The sequence below is a fragment of the Ylistrum balloti genome, unplaced genomic scaffold (genome assembly GCF_031769215.1).
Source record: "Ylistrum balloti isolate Yb309-2 unplaced genomic scaffold, AGI_CSIRO_Ybal_v1 Utg370196, whole genome shotgun sequence".
NCBI lineage: Eukaryota > Metazoa > Mollusca > Bivalvia > Pectinida > Pectinidae > Ylistrum > Ylistrum balloti.
In genome coordinates, this window is record NW_026782173.1 from 2643781 (window position 1) to 2662660 (window position 18880).

General features: G+C 34.9%; 2 protein-coding genes across 2 annotated transcripts; both read left to right on the forward strand.

The window, feature by feature from the left end:
• The first annotated feature begins 1618 nt into the window (after positions 1-1618).
• LOC132551410 (rhodopsin, G0-coupled-like) lies at positions 1619-9651 on the forward strand. The gene is made up of 6 exons (XM_060215551.1): positions 1619-1667; positions 1893-2027; positions 6812-6974; positions 8085-8212; positions 8514-8854; positions 9184-9651. The coding sequence occupies exons 1-6, from the start codon at positions 1619-1621 to the stop codon at positions 9649-9651; spliced, it is 1284 nt and encodes a 427-aa protein (XP_060071534.1).
• A 3812-nt stretch (positions 9652-13463) lies between these two features.
• On the forward strand, positions 13464-15926 carry LOC132551426 (GTP-binding protein SAR1-like). Its single transcript, XM_060215564.1, has 6 exons — positions 13464-13506; positions 13888-14004; positions 14403-14468; positions 14782-14885; positions 15110-15238; positions 15795-15926. Exons 1-6 carry the CDS (start codon positions 13464-13466, stop codon positions 15924-15926), a joined length of 591 nt encoding a protein of 196 aa, XP_060071547.1.
• The last annotated feature ends 2954 nt before the right edge of the window (positions 15927-18880 follow it).

The following is an 18880-nucleotide window of genomic DNA, read 5'->3' on the forward strand; positions in this document are numbered from 1 at the left end:
CACAAAATCCAGAGCAGCATACTTCACGATTTTCCTTGGACATAAGTATATTATGTAAGAGTTCGATGACTTGGTTAATCGTGAAGTGATCTGGTAAGAAGCCAGATTGTAGGTCACATATTACATTTATTTCTGAAAAAGTAGCTGTAAATGTGCTTATGGATTAATCATTCGAAAATTTTGCCGATGTGTCTAAGTAACGAATTAGGTCTGTAGTTAGTTGCCGAATTAGGTTTCCCTTTTTTGAAAATAGATATCACATGGTGTCCGTGATTCAGGAAAAATATAGGAAACCTCTTTTTAAACAATTTATAGCATTTTCATATAAGGATTCGTCTGTTTATTTAAGGAAGGTGTATCTTCGTTATGGTCGTCATTGGATGGTCCCGGACTTCTGCTAGAAGCTACAAATTAACCACAGGTATCCATCGCGATAAGAACATAACAAGGAACACATATGATATCTACATCATCTATAACCTACATCCAGGTGTACACAAATAAGCATTTATTTATAGAGCTCTTCTTATCACAATATTGCACAACATGATGATATCATATTACTACGATAACATCAAATGTTATAATGACAATATCATATTCAGATATAATGTTGTTTTATAATGAAAATGTCTTTTCATTCATTGCTTTCTATACCATATATGAAAGCCTTGACATTCTATACAAAACTATACAAATGTAGGTATGATGCCAGCTGATGCTTCTTCAGACCGTAAAAACATTATTAGCGTGTTGGTAAGGTTGCATATTGATAACTCACTCGCCTTTCATCTTGACGTCCAAGTTTCATTTTTCATGGGTATTTCGCTTTCCCCCTTACTAAGATCCAACTGGTGTTTCCTACCTGATCAACAAGAGTGATATAAGCCTACCGTTAATAATCACAGCGATAGACATTCCCAACATGGGAATATGATTACCGACTGTAGGGAGTTTATACTTCAGTCAGTAGGAACATCTCTTACACTATTATGTTACATGTACTTTAGGTAGTATCAGCACAGAGTACACGTGTTATATGACGGCTATTGGAAATCATCTTAAATGGAATTAATAGTCGCATTCTTTATGATGTTAACAATTGAAACCATCTTAACAAAATTACTTTTTTACCTCAGTAATTTGCTTTAACGTAATAAGCAATGTTGTACTCATCGAGGGTCAGTCTAGGTTACGAGATAATGTTCCAACTCTTGAATATTTTACAAAGGGATCAACTTGATGGGTGACCGAATCAGAGTTGACAACCTTATATGAATGCATTACAAACGTACACGCTGTAATTACCATAACACGGAAGGACGGCTTTCAGGAACAACATAATTATGCACACGCACCAATATAAAATTTACGGGTTGCTATTCATAACAGTTGAGGGACAACTAAGGCAATGAGTTTAAAACAGTCCAAAAGGTACCTATAGGCATTGATATGACATATTGAGTGCCGAATAAGTACCTTTGAGCCAAACAAAAAAAATTAAGCTGCATAAACAATTAATTATACTGCCTCGTTCAGCTGTTTTGTTCACACACATCATTATTTTATGTACGAAACAAATCATACAAGAGCATGATATCACCACATCATTCTAAGTATGCACATCATCTTACAGAGATTTGAGAAGACTGCTAAACGCCTTGTACGTGAGGTAGGAAAGTGTTAGACTTTACATACTAATGCAAATTGTTAACATATAGCAATAATGTGCTCTATCCATGAAGCCTGAACGCCTGAAGATGTAGAATAAGCCTTCTAATTATTCAGTTTCATTGTTCCGATTGATTTTATAATTACATGGGAGAGTGTTATTTACTCAACTACTAACAAGTTATTGCCAGCGAACTGGATATTTTTCTTGCCATTGCCAGGTTACGCTAACCATTCCAAAAGCAGATTCGACCCTACGGAGAAAATGAATGCATCTAATGGAAGCAGGGAAGAGTACATCCTCGATATACAGCCAGTCGGATTTCAACTCATAGGCATCTTCATTTCTATCTGTTGTAAGTTTTACTCAAACCAGTTCAACAGAAACAATAAACGCTGCACATTTATCTATTTTTATTGCTGTTGCGCATTTGTATACTTAAAATATGTCCAGTAAAGTTGCACAACATTCAGGATACTTAAAATATTGATATGCAAATATATTTCAACAAGTATAGTACTGCTCATTTTTTCTGTTAAAGATGCATTTCGCGGTCACAAAGAAGTGGAAACAAGTTACATCATTCTAAATATCAATCATAAACATTTCAATCTAGTTACGTTAATAATTCTGTTTTAAAGTCAGATTATCCAATGCATTTGTATGAAATGATCGTTAGTTTGACATATAATGTAAATCTATGTATTCGGTTGTAACTATTTACGTCCTCACAACACGCCAAGGCTTACGACTCTGTAATTGTAGATGGAATGTTGCAAAAGATCGTTATGGAGAACAATATATCACATTTAGTGTAAACACGGCTGCAGTTGTAGGCTAACAAGATATTGTTCGTCGCATTTCGTAACTCTACCTTAATGCTTTCATTTTGCCGTGGTAAATAGTTGGTTATTATTTAATATATATATATACTCAGATCTACTGATAAATAATTATCTCTATATATTATATCTATTTGTTTTCTTGTCTGATGTCTGCATGTTTTATTATTATTATTTTTTCTTTTTTTTTAGAAAAAGAAAGATTTGCTAAAGCGAAACCAATGAAAGCAGGGCAACGCGATCATTGTGATTGAAATAATATTGAAATCAAACTGTTGAGTTGAATTTATCGGTAGACAGCCAGTAGATTAAGCCGTGAAGAGTCTGTCTCTCGTAATTATGCTTATATCAAAATACCGTTACACTTTACTTATATTTCGTTTGGTGTATAATTCCTTTTTGTTTGTATTATATTCATAGGATGGTCACCATAATACTTTTTTCCCATCATACAACCCGTTATCCGTTTTATCGTTATCCTTTAATCCTGACATTATCAAATGGAGGCGATGATACAGATTACACCTAACGTTTTGCTATGGTTAACCAATGATCGTTCTACCATTTAGTAAATCAATATAAAAACATATTATTCTGTTTGAAAAGACAACAGCGAAGAGCTGGACGCAACATATAAAAAAAGACAATTTGAAGATATTTTCGGGATTTAAAGATATTTTATAAGCTGTATCTCATAGTATTGTTTATAATTTAGGTTTTAAAAATCCAGCCAATCCCAAAACATCTCCAGTTACCGCCATCTTATAAATGTACACATGTGTCGCCATCATATAAACGTACACCTGTGTCACCATCATATATATGTACACCTGTGTCGCCATCATAGATGTGTACATCTGTGTCACCATCATAGATATGTACACCTGTGTTGCCATCATAGATGTTTATACATATGCCGCCATCATAAATATGTACACAAGGAAAGAAAGAAAAGAACAACTAAATAACATTTTGTAAAAACATCAAATAAAAACCCGTAAACACAAGAATTGTCTTTATTTAAAAACGTCAAATGAGAACAGATAGAAAAAGAAAAAGAAACGAATCTTCACATAAAAGTATACATATTAGTTTCAGATTGAAGTGAATAGAAGAAAACGAATATATATTTTTTCTTGTGACTAGGAAACAGCAGGTAACAAATGAAAAATATTCATGCAATAGAGCAAGAAATGGACAAATTACAAAGGCAAATGAACTGTCAAAACGAATACATAATTTTTGTATGAAATTCTATGAAACCTAAGCCAACCAAAACTGAGCTAGATGAGCATCTCAAGAACATAGAAATACTTAGCAAGAACAGAAGTTCAGGAAATGGGTTAAATGTGGTAACTTATAGAAATCGGGTCCTTTACTATGGAATGAAAGCTATGACAAAGGGAAATTACTTATTCATACAAATTAGGATTGATCTTTCAACAAAGAAATTGGCAAAAGTTTTAAGTCTCTACTAAATATAGATCATAAAATAACTGTCTATGTCTTAGCATCAGTATTAAAAATTGTTGTGAGTAAAGTTATTAACTTGGACAAGAATTGATACATTCCTTAGGAGTTTGTCGGATGTTAGACAAATACAAGATATTGACTATGCTGAACAATTCATTATAGACGCGTGTTTCTTTTAGATTTTTCTAAAACATTTGAAAAGATAGATTAAACAAAGCCTCGGATTTACAAAGTTTTGTGACCTCTCGGGTTAAATATTTTTTCTGCCCTACAGCCGAGGGTTTCACCATATTTCATGACCCCTCTGGTGGAATATCCTTTCTACCCCACCGCCTAGGGTTTCACTACCTTCTGTGACCCCTGGTGGAATATCCTTTCTACCCCACAGCCGCTGGTTTCACCACATTCTGTGTCCCCATGGGTGGGATATACTATCTACCCCAACGTACAGAAATAAAAACACTTCAGTTGAGGATAAGACATATCTATCTTACACCGGCAAGACGGCAAAATATGGCAAAACTCGGCAAAGCTCGGCAAAGCCACGGGTTTTACGACGTTTTGTGATCTCTTGTTTTTACTACATTTCGTGACCTCAAAAGACCAGTATTATACGAGTAGAAATGAGAGAGAGATATAGCTTGAACAAAGGTAAGAAGTACAGAACAGGTGAAGGTACTACAATGTCTGATATATAGCTTCTGATGAGAAGGAAAGGAATAATTGAAACGAGATGTAATGATACAAACAAAAAGGCAGGTAACAGTAAACGAAAATCGCATCACAAATAAATGCTATGAGGGTGACATAGACCTGTAAAATGATTAACAGTAATAGGCAGGCAGTTGATGTATGAATATTACAACAAGAAATGTTTAATACTAAAAAGTATGTTTGTTTTAATGAAACGATTACTACGTCTGAAAAGAAAACTAACCGTTTTGCATGTTAAGATATGAGAATTAATGATAAAACATTGGGGAATATCTTGTCTTGTAGAAGATAAAATTGTTAAAAATGACATGTTGAAAAAAGATGAAAACAAATTAGCTATATCTTATATATAAATTCGAAAATAAACACAACTGGGTGGGTTAAATATTACAGAATCATAAAAAGAAAAGGAAAATTGAATAATAAAGATATAGATAGTAAAGCGATCCAAGAAAACCCTTAGAAAAAAAATGAAGACATGAATCGATTACTTACAAAGTGTAGATTGGAGGACGGAAATAATCCGCATGTAGCTTTACAAATAGATATCAGACATAAGATATTCAAAAACTTATTTAAGTACATATTGCCATCAAGATAAGTATCTAGAGGAACCAAAATAGCTGGCAACGACCTATGCAGCGCATGTAACGATTTAGAAGATTATCAACAGTATTCACCTCTGTCTGGCAAAAAGCAAAATAAAGTATTCAAGGCAAAAATAATCAGGTTTACGTATAAAACAGTGCAGAGGATTGCTATATTAAAAAATATATTATAAGGAGCATAAAAAAAGAAACGAAAGAAAGAAAAAGAAAGTTAACCGGTTTGATACATTTAAATGGAAAACGGAGTATACGTGTAGAATTCGAAAAATGATAGCATAATATATAGATGGATGGAAGGAATAGAATAAATGATGTTTATTTATTATAAGTAACTTTTGCAAAAGGGTAGGTACAGTCCCAACACTTCTAGAATCTACATAAGACATTATATGTGAAGCTTCACTCTTTGTTAGGAGTTTATAAATCATCTATTCAAAGTTCTGATCATTTACTCCAGCTAAGTTCATGAAAATGCTAAAAGCAATAGAGCACTAACATATGTATATAAGTGTTTTAAGCCATTTAAGATGAAGGATACATGCAGATGGTAGAACTTTTCATATTAATTTTCGAGATTGAGAAACATTTTTGAACTAAGATAATGAAGTCAAATGTCATTAGATAAATCATTGAACCATTCAGTTCTAAGAAGCCTGTTTCTCTCCCGATAAATCACGTGTACTATAATGGGCTTTGATACCAGGATAAGAGGGTTGAATGGAGCGGGAGATAAGCATAAGTTATCTATTAATTCACGTAGCTATGTTATTATACAAATACATGTTAACAACACTTTAATGAAAGCCTAATGAAATTATTTAGTCATGTATATAACTAAACGAGAATGAATTGAATTGTGTAATAATGTGTTATGAATTATGTTTGGTATTCGAATCTTATGTTTGGTGTTCAATAAAACAATGATTGAAAAGCAATTAACATTAAAATAAATAAACAGCATTCGATGATGAAATAGCTCATTGCTAGAAAACATAGTTCATGTCCTGATTTAAATGCATAGTGAATTTTTAAATTGTAAATTTCTATACCCTGTATACGTTGTTTCGAAAAGTAAATTGATTTATATTAACTATTTTAGAAGTTACGTTAATTTAATTAGATTTGGCGTTATTAACGAAAACAAACCTACAACTGTTTTACTGTATTTCAGTCATTTTTGTCGATACTATACATTTTAAAAATGGGTGTGGCATGAAATCCATTTGTCCTCTGAATTGGCCAGCCAGAAAGTGATTTCTAACATGGATTAGTTTTATTACTGCGCACCGAGTGATAATGTTTAATAAAACAGATAAAATCAATACTGGCTTTGTCATATATGGTAATCTAAATTTCAACCATGCAATGTATGTTTGCAATGATTATGTTAATCATATTAGCTTTCATATACTGATTTTCTTAAAAGATCGGTAATTACAAGTTGACACTTAATTGTATGCGTGCTGTTAATTGTTTCCAGACAGTTCCTCTCTGTTTTGCAGGTGTATTGGGTGTAGCTGGTAACCTTCTCATTATCATCGTTTTCGCGAAAAAAAGGTCCGTCAGACGTCCAATCAACTTCTTTGTATTAAATCTGGCAGTGAGTGACCTCATTGTTTCCCTGCTTGGTTATCCCATGACCGCCGTTTCAGCGTTCTCCAACAGGTAAAACTTACAGACAAAAGGCACGATTAGATATACCACGTGGTCACAACTAATAGTATTGTTATACTGTTACATTATAATTGTTAACTTTAAGACTTGGAGAAACGGTTCTTACAGATGGTTGGAGAGCTACACGTGATTACAAAATACCAAGAGATGACATAGATTACGTAGTTAGAGGACACGTGCATGTATATAAAAAATTCCACAAGAAGATCCAGGGTGACCTACAATCAGCAGTGGTAGGATTCAGCTTAAAGTTACCTAATATTATCTTGAAATGGTCTACACAAAATAAAATATTGACATCATGGCCAACCTCTTTCCATATTTTGACTTCTCGATTCTCCACTTCGACTGAATCAACTATGTTGAAAATTTATGATGATCTTAAGGTACGGTACATTCGAATGAACTTTATTAAGGTTTTTTGTCGAGCATCCCCATTTTAAACTTCCTTGCTGCAGCTCCAAGTTGTCTGAAACGATCATGAGATGACCCAGACCTAGTGTTGTTATTTTTCGAGTTGGTTTGAAATCTGATATCGCCGCCATAACCGCCATCGCGAAATAAACGGTTCATACCTTTCAGTTCTACTGGTGCCATTAATCTGAAATTATGTTGGAATGTTGAGAAACTGAAATCAAGAATACAGTACTGCTTTGGACCGATAAGGTCCGAGGGCCTCTTGTATGTCATTCAAAGCGGATACATTTATCTCAGTACATGTGCTGACAACTATCAAACATTATACACTGTATTGATTGTCACTTCAGAGGTGATGTATTGATTTAAATTTAGCTAACTTAAGTCTGCATTCAAACAGTTCACATAGCCAAATGTCATCACTTCATAAAAGCTGTCTTTATGTTAGATCTGCTAGTTATGAAATAACCAAACCTGTTTAAATATCTTGGCTTGTTGACATCTGTTGTAGATATCAGTTGTCTGTTATTGCTTGAACCTAGTGATTTACAATTTTTTGTATCAAGACTACTCTTCCATCATTGATCTTTTTCCGTGTTGTTTTGATAATGTATATGTTAACATAAAAATATTTCTTTTCATCGATTATTTGGTTACACAACATTTCCTTGACTTAATTGGCAGGTGGATATTCAAAACAATAGGCTGCAAGATATATGCATTTATTTGTTTCAACTCGGCCGTGAGCAGCATCATGACCCACGCAGCGCTCGCCTTGTGCCGGTATATCATTATCTGCCAGTATGGTTACCGTAAGTATCATTACGGCACTAGGATATCAATTAATTACTGGGTAACTGTAGGAAGAACAATCATTAATACCGATGCGTAAGTTTTGTATGTAGCTGATATGAAAAACCTTTTGATAATTAAAGAAAAGTATAAAGTATTACAATTCAAAATTGATGTCAAAGTAATCAAGTAATGAATAAACAATGTACATCTGTTTAACTGAAAGAAAACGAAAGCATGGTATACTATATTATTTATATCTATAGGGATACTGGGAGCACGTTGACACAGTGTAAACACATAGTGCTTGACATATTTTAGGTAAAAAAATAACGGAAATGACAGTATTACAGATGCTTTTCTCAATCTGGCTGTTTGCCTTGTTTTGGACTTTGTCTCCACTCTTGGGCTGGTCATCCTACGTCGTGGAAGTTGTACCCGTGTCCTGTAGTGTCAACTGGTATGGTCGAGATATTAGTGACTTCACTTACAATGTAGCCTTGATCCTGGCAGTATACCTGTTTCCCCTGAGCGTTATTGTATTTTCCTATGGAATGATACTGAGGGCGAAGTTATGTAGCGATTCCAGAAAAAACGGAAGTCGCACTCGTCAAGGATACACACCCCGTTACATACAAGACCTTGAAGGACGCGTGACGTTTGTAAGTATTTATATACGTTTTACTGGTGACTACAAAAACAATTTAATGCGCGAAGAACTTGTAGATGAGAATACTGAATGATTTTGTTCTACATTGAACGTCACGAAGCTAACTGTTCTAATCCTTTGTCCATTGTCAAGGTAAAATATATATTATCGTAATCCCTTGGAGCGCCATTTTACATGTTCTCCATATCTATGTGAACCCCTGCTTATTTTGTTTTTATTCTTGAAATGTCAACAAAATAATTGTGAACTCTACTTAAAACTACAGTGCAGTTCCATTTTATTTTATTTTTTTTCAAATTCATCCCATCAACTCTGTTACAGATCAGCTTCCTGATGATGACGGCATTCATGGTTGCTTGGACTCCATACGCAGTCATGTCAACAATGGTTATTTCTAGTTTCAACTTTGATAGCTCCGTTGCGGCACTACCTACCTTACTCGCCAAAGCCTCCTGTGCTTATAATCCGTTCATTTACGCTTTCACCAACTCAGTCTTTCGAGATACCGTGGTAGAGATCATGGCACCATGGACAACACGCAGAGTGGGCGTGTCGACGTTACCATGGCCTCGTGTGACGTATTATCCACGTCGTGCAGATACTGTTGACATCGAATATCCAGACGAGAATTTATTCCTAGCTAATTCCTGTGTTACGGAATATACACAAGAACGTTTTAGGAGGAAACGAATTAGTCTTAGAAACTCGATTCGAGGCGCGAGAATTGAACCTCGTGATCCTACGATTCTTTCACCAAGGACAGTTAGCATCGATTTCTCTGTTATATAAAAATTACAGCTGATGAGACAATAACTGCTATCTGAGTTTCTATCATAATCCATAGTGCTTGTTAAGTTATTTAAAACAATATTGAAACTTTATGATCACATATCATACCCTGACAATATCACTGGACACACTATCGCTGTATTGTGTTACGACTTTTTGGGAGTGGGATCAGTATTGTTTAAAAATAATTTTGTAAAAGTATATTTGGTATCAGGTTTTTAAAAACAGCTCATTATATTCAGTAATCATAGAAGAAATCGGGATGTCGAAATTAATTTTACAAATGTCGATGTATGCCTGCTGCTGTACTTAGGCTCTTCATATCGTGTCAGCCTTTTGCTATTTGCTCGCATGTGTTGGTCTGTGTGATAATCCTACAACAAGCAAAATGTTTCCAGAGAGTTGTTTCAGGCAGTTCTGGATCGCTACCTTCTAGAAGATTTTGGCTATCATAAAAGTTGAAGCGCTGATAAGAATTGCATTAACAATACACTGAACAATATGTTTATATCTATGTGGCTCAAATGAGTGTATTGGACTTCACATTTTTAGCAAGGTTTGTTTGTTGTTTGTTTCATGGGTAACAAGTCATGAAGCTATTGACAGTAACATTGATTTTTAGCTGAAATAATGTACTGAACTTTCCTTATTTACGTAGTCTTAAAATGGTTGTGTTACAGGCGACGTTTTTCAAATTGTTTTTCGCTTTTTTCATAAAAAGAGTGCATAAACTTTGTATCCTTTATTCAAAAGTGTATAGCTATTGTAATGGACCATAAGTAGATTTAACTCCTTCTAAAATAGTTTTAATTATTTGGGATATAATATTATCATATTTCTTTGTCGATGTTGATTCATCTTTATCAGTAAAACGTTAACTTAAGAATAAAGTTGCAAAAGGTGACGGAAAATAAACTGCAAACTATACAATACTTATGAGCCTGAGCGTTTTACATTTTATCAACCACTAGCGGGGTCAAATTTTAAAACTAGGAAGGTCAGATTTTAAAGCTAGTAAGGTAATATTAAAACAAGCATGTCGAGTATCCTGAATCTATTGTATAATGGAAAGGATTGTGCTTTTCACAAAAATTGGATACTTACAAACATTCGTTGAAACATAATTTTATAAAACTGATTAAAAAACCCAAATCAACGATATTCTCACATATTTATCTTTTTATTACATGTGTGCCATAAAAATTGAATGCAATATGTGTTATTACATTGATGACAGGGAAGTTATATGATGTAATAAGATAATATGAGTCATAATATATGATACAGATATTGTCATCCACTTATCATCACGATCCAGTATTACAGAATACCCTCAAACACTGTTGTTTCAGTATTACAGAATACCCTCAAACACTGTTGTTTCAGTATTACAGAATACCCTCAAACACTGTTGTTTCAGTATTACAGAATACCCTCAAACACTGTTGTTCCAGTATTACAGAATACTATGTAAGACTTTAATTGTTTTAACATAACAAAATACCCCCCTGACTGAGATCATGCTAACATGAATACATTTCTTACTACAAATTATTACAAATGTATTACAAAGACATCGGCGATTTCCATATAAATTGACGGGCAAACCTTCAGTATTGATGTGTTGACAAGACAACCACAATTCATAGTTTTAATGTTGACTACAATCTTACAACTTAAAACTATATTTCATGAAAATTTAAATGTGTGCAAACATCTTTTACTCCCTGACTTGTCTTACTGTGATTACGGAGAACCTACGGCATCCGCCTCAAATTAAACATACAAAATATCGTTATCACACACAAAGGGATGAGAACTACGAAAACCTATTTAACAACTCATTGACAATTCAGAAAACTTCATATCGCAAAATGACGCACATCCATGTAAGCACAAATCACTGTTCAATACCATTTACAATACACGGGAGTTACATCTTAACAATTCAGGCGCATTTAGCAAGCCTTCGTTAGTTGTCTGTCCTTTTGTCTATATTTTACCTCCTTCTCTGTGATGTGAAAAGTCGGATCTTGGTGTGCTTGGTGTGGGACATTTATAAACTATTGGAGACGTCTATCGTCTCGATCTGTCCACACACGCGTTTTATCTGTCTTTTTTGTTTTCTGTGTGAGTCTCCGCGTCACTTATGACTTGGTCATTGTCAGAACTTGGAGGAGACACTGATTCACATCCGAGCATCTCATCCGTTGATCGACAAGACCGATCGGTAGACAAGTCCTGATAACGGGGAAAGGTAAGGAAAGATCCTATAGTGAGGAGAACACCAGCCACTATGCACGCCACTCCTAAGATGGACAAAGGATCTGTAGGCAGAACGCCCCATGTCTGATCTACGTATGCAGCCAGCAGACATAGAAATCCTTCTATCAGGGCCACCACTCCCAGTACTCTCAGAATTTTGTTGGCCTTCTGCCTCGTATAACACCTCGGAATTCCTCCTTTACCGTTAAGGGATTCGTTGGAGGGATGCTGACGCCTAGATTTCTCGCACATGGTACTGCCTTGTATTGTTGTGTTCCCAAGATCTGGCTCTGTCATACTTAACTTTTCTGAAGAAATAAGTAAATTGCAAAATTTGAAAAACTGAGATACTGTGATTTTATGCTTATAACACTCAACGTAAGTCCTACGTATAACCCGACTCCAAGGACGGGAAGCCAACGGTAAAGGCTTGAATTAAAAGATATTAGGATTAAATGGTTTGAAAGCATGACTGGAAAAATCAGAGTTTTATGGAAAGTCACATTTACACTGTGGTCGGGAGGGGCATAACATATGGTTTGATTAGAAATATGGCTTTAAAATGGTGACCCCCTAGAGGAGTACTTAAGCAATGATGAAGTGGATACCCTGCACGTTTTAGTATGTAATGACACACATCAACGAATACTATGCGGAGCGGGTAACTGCTCGTTTTAAAAACACTGTCAGCTTTACGCCGCAATGTTTATGCAAATTTATTCATTTTAACACTTTAAAGTGCAGATTTATGGTTTGAATTGCAAAATATTTTCAATCTTTTTTCTTTGAATAATTGCTTTATCTTGACAATGTCTAAATCATCTCTGGCACTTAATAACATCTTAAACAAAATGCGTCATTACTTAATTCCAGAAAATATCGAAAATTACCAATTCTTAAGCGTTCTGCTATACATTGCTGTAAAGCAGTATAATATTGTATAGGTACTTACCTGATAGTTTACAGAAACGTGATACTTGTTCTATATCTACCAAAGCTGCAATGGTGTGAATAGGATTATCACGTATTAAATTTGGAAAATTACATGATACGTGGCCGATGTAAGGTGTTACACGTCGATACAGTACATCACGAATGTCTGCATGCTGACTTGGAATTCTATAATTAGAAATGTGTCATACTATTATAAAATTGTTTGTGTAGAACTGGCATGCCGATCTTTTGTTACAATAAATTAATGTCAGTCTTATTATTTTTTCTTTTAATTATATTGACATATATGAAATAAAATCGTTCAATTTAACAAGTAATTTGTTATACAGACTATAATTACGTATAGCATGCCTCTATTTGTTTCAGCGATGTTAAATACGTAGTAAGGGAGATAACTCTAACTAACCCTGGCCACGTGGCCGAATGTTACGTTGCTGTCACCGCGTCCTTCCATATGAAATAAATGTAAACCATGCAGTCGGTTGTGATGTGTTATCCCGGGTATATAAATATGTCAGATGGTGAAAAATTTAAACATTAGAATTTTTACACACCAAGCTAGAACGATAAAGGACAACACTCTCAAGTAAAACATGTTTCTGTGGGATTGGTTACATTCGCTCCTGTATTATTTTGGTAAGTATTCATTGTATATACATATATATTACAATGTTCAGGTGACTATATGCTTGTTTGTGGCATTCAATTAGTATTATTATTATTATGATTATTTCAATAACAGCGGATTAACATAATTGATTGAACACACTTATTTGTCAATATTCAACAAAGGCATCAATGTACTGTCTCTAAATAGTTCAACTGGAATATATTTAGAGTGTGTAATAACATACTATTTAGCAGAGATTATTTCTCTCTCAATGTGACTGCGTTTTGTTTTGGATTTGGGCTGATAATTAGGCATCGGAAAGTTACTACTAATCAATGGCTATCGCATTAATCTTAATTGGAATTCGAGTTTTTTTATGTTATTTATGGTATTTATGGTATTTTCAGGGTTCAACAGAAATGCTAAAATTGTGATTGTTGGCCTGGACAACGCCGGGAAATCTACTTTATTAAACATGTTGAAGACTGGGCGCGCAGCACAGTTTCCACCAACAGGTCAGGCACGTAAGTAGTATTACATTCATTAAACAATGCATATGATATTAGTAAAGTGTGTCAGAAATATTACCTCTGGCTCGCTCTCAAGTGCTATATGTATCGGAACTGGATCAAACGACTAACGGTGACGAGGGATACAAGGTTCGAATCCCGATTCCATCCCAACTTGTCTATACAATCATATACAGCTGTATGTGGGCAGTTACGTATCACATCAGTGTAAATAGTTTGTATAATTTTGCTGTAAAGTAAGTGATATATGTTTGAATATTGTCTATGTACAAATATGTATAATTGTACAAGTATACATTATTATCATATCATACATTTGTATTCGTATTAAGATTTATATTGTAAGGTACTATTTGCATGTAGTTATATAACAGACATTTATCGTGTCCTAGGGAGTGAAGAAATGACTATTGGCGGACTTACCATACAAGCATACGATCTCGGGGGCCACGCAATAAGTGAGTACAATGTTTAGAACAAGAAAAAGGTAATTATAGATCGCTCATTTTCAGTTAATCATTTTTTGTTAGAAAAAAAATGAGTAAACATTTGTTGAGATTCTCTTTCAGTTTCCGAAATCAATATATATGTCAGTATGTGTGTGTACGAGGAAAACTCTTCAAAAGCTCACTTGAGGCGCGATATACGGGTTGTAAAAGCATTTTGAAAGTACGTGCATTTCAGCACTTCTCATAAAGTTGGCATTATTCTAGATAACACAATAGTGTTCGCCTTTTGTTTCTGATTCATTCACTGGTTTATTTTATACAGTGCGGAGAGTTTGGCTGGATTACTTCCCCGCAGTAGATGGAATTGTCTATATGGTGGATGCGGCGGACAGGGAGAGACTTCAGGAAAGCAAAACCGAACTCACGGTAATTAACACAATAGAACACACGAAACACAGCGTTCAGAACTGTCACAAGACAAACTTGATAAATCAATTTGAATTGAACATAAGATTTAAACACAATGATTGATACAAATGTCATCAGTTGTTGGTTTCTGTACAATCACACAAATCGAAAATTTTGTAATGATTTTATCTGTTGTTTGCAAATGTGGCCAATCAGTAAAAGTATCTCCCTTGTCAATTTAGAGGATCCTTGATGACCCGGAAATCCCTCCAATACCTATCCTCATACTTGGCAACAAGACTGACAAAGGAACAGCTATTGGCAAGGAGGAGTTGATCATGTCGTTTGACCTACAACGTCGCCTGTATAAGGTATAATCAGCTCTACTTGTTATTGTTGTCATCCCTGTATATATAACACACTTAATGACAGACAAGATGTGTTATTGTTGTCATCCCTGTATTTATATATAACACAGTTGATGGCAGACAGGACTTGTTATTTTCATCTATATTTACACATTGTATAACAATGACTGAGGACAGACAATACCTGTTATTGTCATTTTCCTTGTATTTACATTATATAGCGGTAAATCAGTAGTTGAGAACAGACAGGACGTGTAACTGCCATTCCACAGTTATTTACACATTGTATAACATTTTTTGGGGACAGACAATATCTATTATTGTTATTTTTCCTGTATTAACACATCGCAAACATAAGTTGAGGACGGACAATACATGATATTATCCTCCCCCTTATATCTATACAATCTTATCCCATATCATATGAATTAAGCCGTCGTCGAAAGAATTTAATGTTTCTGACAAGCTTTAGTTCACCTCCTCCTATTGTCATATTGCTATCACATGTATGAAGAAATATTTACCGTGTCTGATAGAACAAATCGTTGCTTGTTTCCAGGAGACGGGATATAACGAAACAGAGAATGGACGTCCTCCTCTTCGTGAGTGTCAACTATTTATGTGTAGTCTGTTAAAGAAACAAGGGTACGGGGACGCCTTCCGGTGGCTGGCGAAGGCCACGAAAAAGTAGCCATGACGGACATAGGAACTGTGTCATAACGGCGCCAAAATAGTTGGCATGGAGATAGCAGATATGTGGATAGAAACAAACAGTGGTTTCGTGAAACCAAATTGAGGTGTAAATCTCAAATTAGGAGAGAATGTTTCAGTTTAATCAATCTTATATAAATACAAGCGAATGTGATATCCTCTTTTTCTCTCTGATCATTGTCTCTTACTTCAAGATGTACACGTATTATATACAATGCATTATTTCAAAATATTAACACTTTTAATGGGTGCCATTGCATTGATAACAGGGTACTTATGCTGTAAAATTAAGTTCTTCTCGTCAGAACATGCAAGATAATTGTTTAGAAGTTTTTGATTTGAAGCGATCTAATCGCGTAATAATGTTATTCAGTTAATATTCAGTTTTTATTTGTGTGCATACAACTATGTCATAACTTGTATGTACTTTATTTGTGATATGGCGTCACAATGGAGACAATGGATAGGGCCTAGATTGCTTCGGATAGCATAGAAATGTGTATTTTGGAACAATAGTTTCATCGATCTCACTTGAACTAGAAAACAGAAACAGGTTTACATGACAAAGCGATTTATTCAGCTTTTCGTCTTGCTTAAAAGGACCATAGTACCATGAATAGATCATTACATGTGTGTATGTCAAATTTTATATTATATGTTATGTTTAAAATTATATGATTGTTTAATAAATCATGTTATCGTCTACATGTGCTCTGTTTTCTTCTTTACATATTACTATAATGAAATAGCTAAAAGCATGAACAATTCACAGGAATCGTATTTGAGTATTTATGGAAAGTGCAGGAACGTGTATAGTACACGAAGGCTCTGGGTTGAGTACGAAGGAACTTTGTAGAATACGAAGGTTGTGTGTAGAGTACGAATGCTCTGTGAAGAGTACGAATGCTCTGTGTAGAGTACGAATGCTCTGTGTAGAGTACGAATGTTCTGTGTTGAGTGCGAATGTTCTGTGTAGAATGCGAATGTTCTGTGTTACGTACGAATGCTCTGTGTAGAGTACGAATGCTCTGTGTAGAGTACGAATGTTCTGTGTTTAGTGCGAATGTTCTGTGTTACGTACGAATGTTCTGTGTTACGTACGAATGATCTGTGTAGAGTACGAAGGTTGTGTGTAGAGTACGAATGTTCTGTGTAGAGTACGAATGCTCTGTGTAGAGTACGAATGTTCTGTGTAGAGTACGAATGTTCTGTGTAGAGTACGAATGCTCTGTGTAGAGTACGAATGTTCTGTGTAGAGTACGAATGTTCTACGAATGCTCTGTGTGTAGAAGGTTGTGTGTACGAATGTACTGTGTGCAACGAATGCTCTGTGTAGACTACGAATGCTCTGTGTAGAGTACGAATGTACTGTGCAAAGTAAAAGGTCATCGATATACTTGTTACTCGTAATTAACAACAAACTCCATATATACAATTATAGCTGCTCGGCTCTACAATTAATTCATCGCACAATAGCCTTAGATTAATATATATATATATATATATATATATATATATATAATCATATTTGAATAACTTTCTCATAACTTTCAAAAAATCATTGGTTGTATACCAAAATTATAACAAAAGTATCTTAGTCCTCAGTATCTCTTATCGCTTTTAAAAGACAGGTTTACAAATATCATATTTCGTGTCATCTTTCCTACAGAGTCCTTCCTAAGAAATCATGACAAATCAAATTAATTGTTTTCGCTTGTTTGGATTATCACTAAATCAGTAAACAGATTAACTATAACTAAATAAGTAAATGAAATATTCTAGCATCCTGAAAACTAGATAACGACATTATATGATATCCTTTTCTTTTATTGAACACACTGACCCACTTCGGTCGCAAAGTCTTTAACAGCATCTAGTTTAATGGCTTCCTCTTTTAAGCTATAAAACTTTGGCTCTAACGGTAAAATCTGGCATATTTTAGCGAATATAATGACATGACGTCATTAGTGTTATACGTAGTGAAAAGAGGAACTCCCTACCCAGTAGAACAGGCCCAGATCAAACTTTGTTTGTATGGCTATTTTTGGTAAAGATTAATGAACTTGACTCCTATAGTGTTGTCCACAATCTGCACCTACCGGCTATACTTTTAGCGGATGATAACTTGCTTATGAACTGTTCTATTGGGAGCCTACGGTATCTTCTTAATATGGTTCATGATTTTTCACTAAAATGGCACTTGAATTAGAACGCGGCAAAAAGTGAATTGACGGAGTTCCATAACGGTTATTCGAAACACCACACAACATGATGCAGGAATTACACTAACATAAAAACGGCATGCGCAAACAGAAGACACTCACTGAATGTACCGATGAGTGTTGGTATTCATACTGGAGGTTGGAATCCGCTGCAAGCTGTAAACTGATAAAAAAAATATAGTGTAATCACGTATTTTGTATGGATCCGAATTATGGGCTTATGGTTGATATTGCTGACCTGTACCAGCGCTGATCAGAAAAATTAACTCTCTTCTATAGTACTCTAACACACGCGCACACACACATGTACATTTGATGTATTAAAAGGCACGTCTTTCTGTCTGTCTGTCATACATGAAACAAAAATAACCAAACGTACACTTACATCTACTGATGCTCATCAGAGTGTAGAACAGAATTTTTTTTATAGACGTAGACGTGAGACGTTTCGATGACTGCACGGTCACCTTCACACCAACATTGGCGTAGGTATTGCACGAGATGGTAAGGAATCGACCTACTTTTTCGGTTGTACTACAAACCTATGTACTACACTCAGGTCGAAAATAGTAACACGAGACGGTATGCAGATTATAGACCTGTTTAACAGTTGGTCATACAGTGTAGATGTGCGAGAGTCTGTGACTCCCCTTGTCCCTGCTTAATGCTGGATGATCATATTTGGAACGATATTAAGTCCGTGTTCACGCTT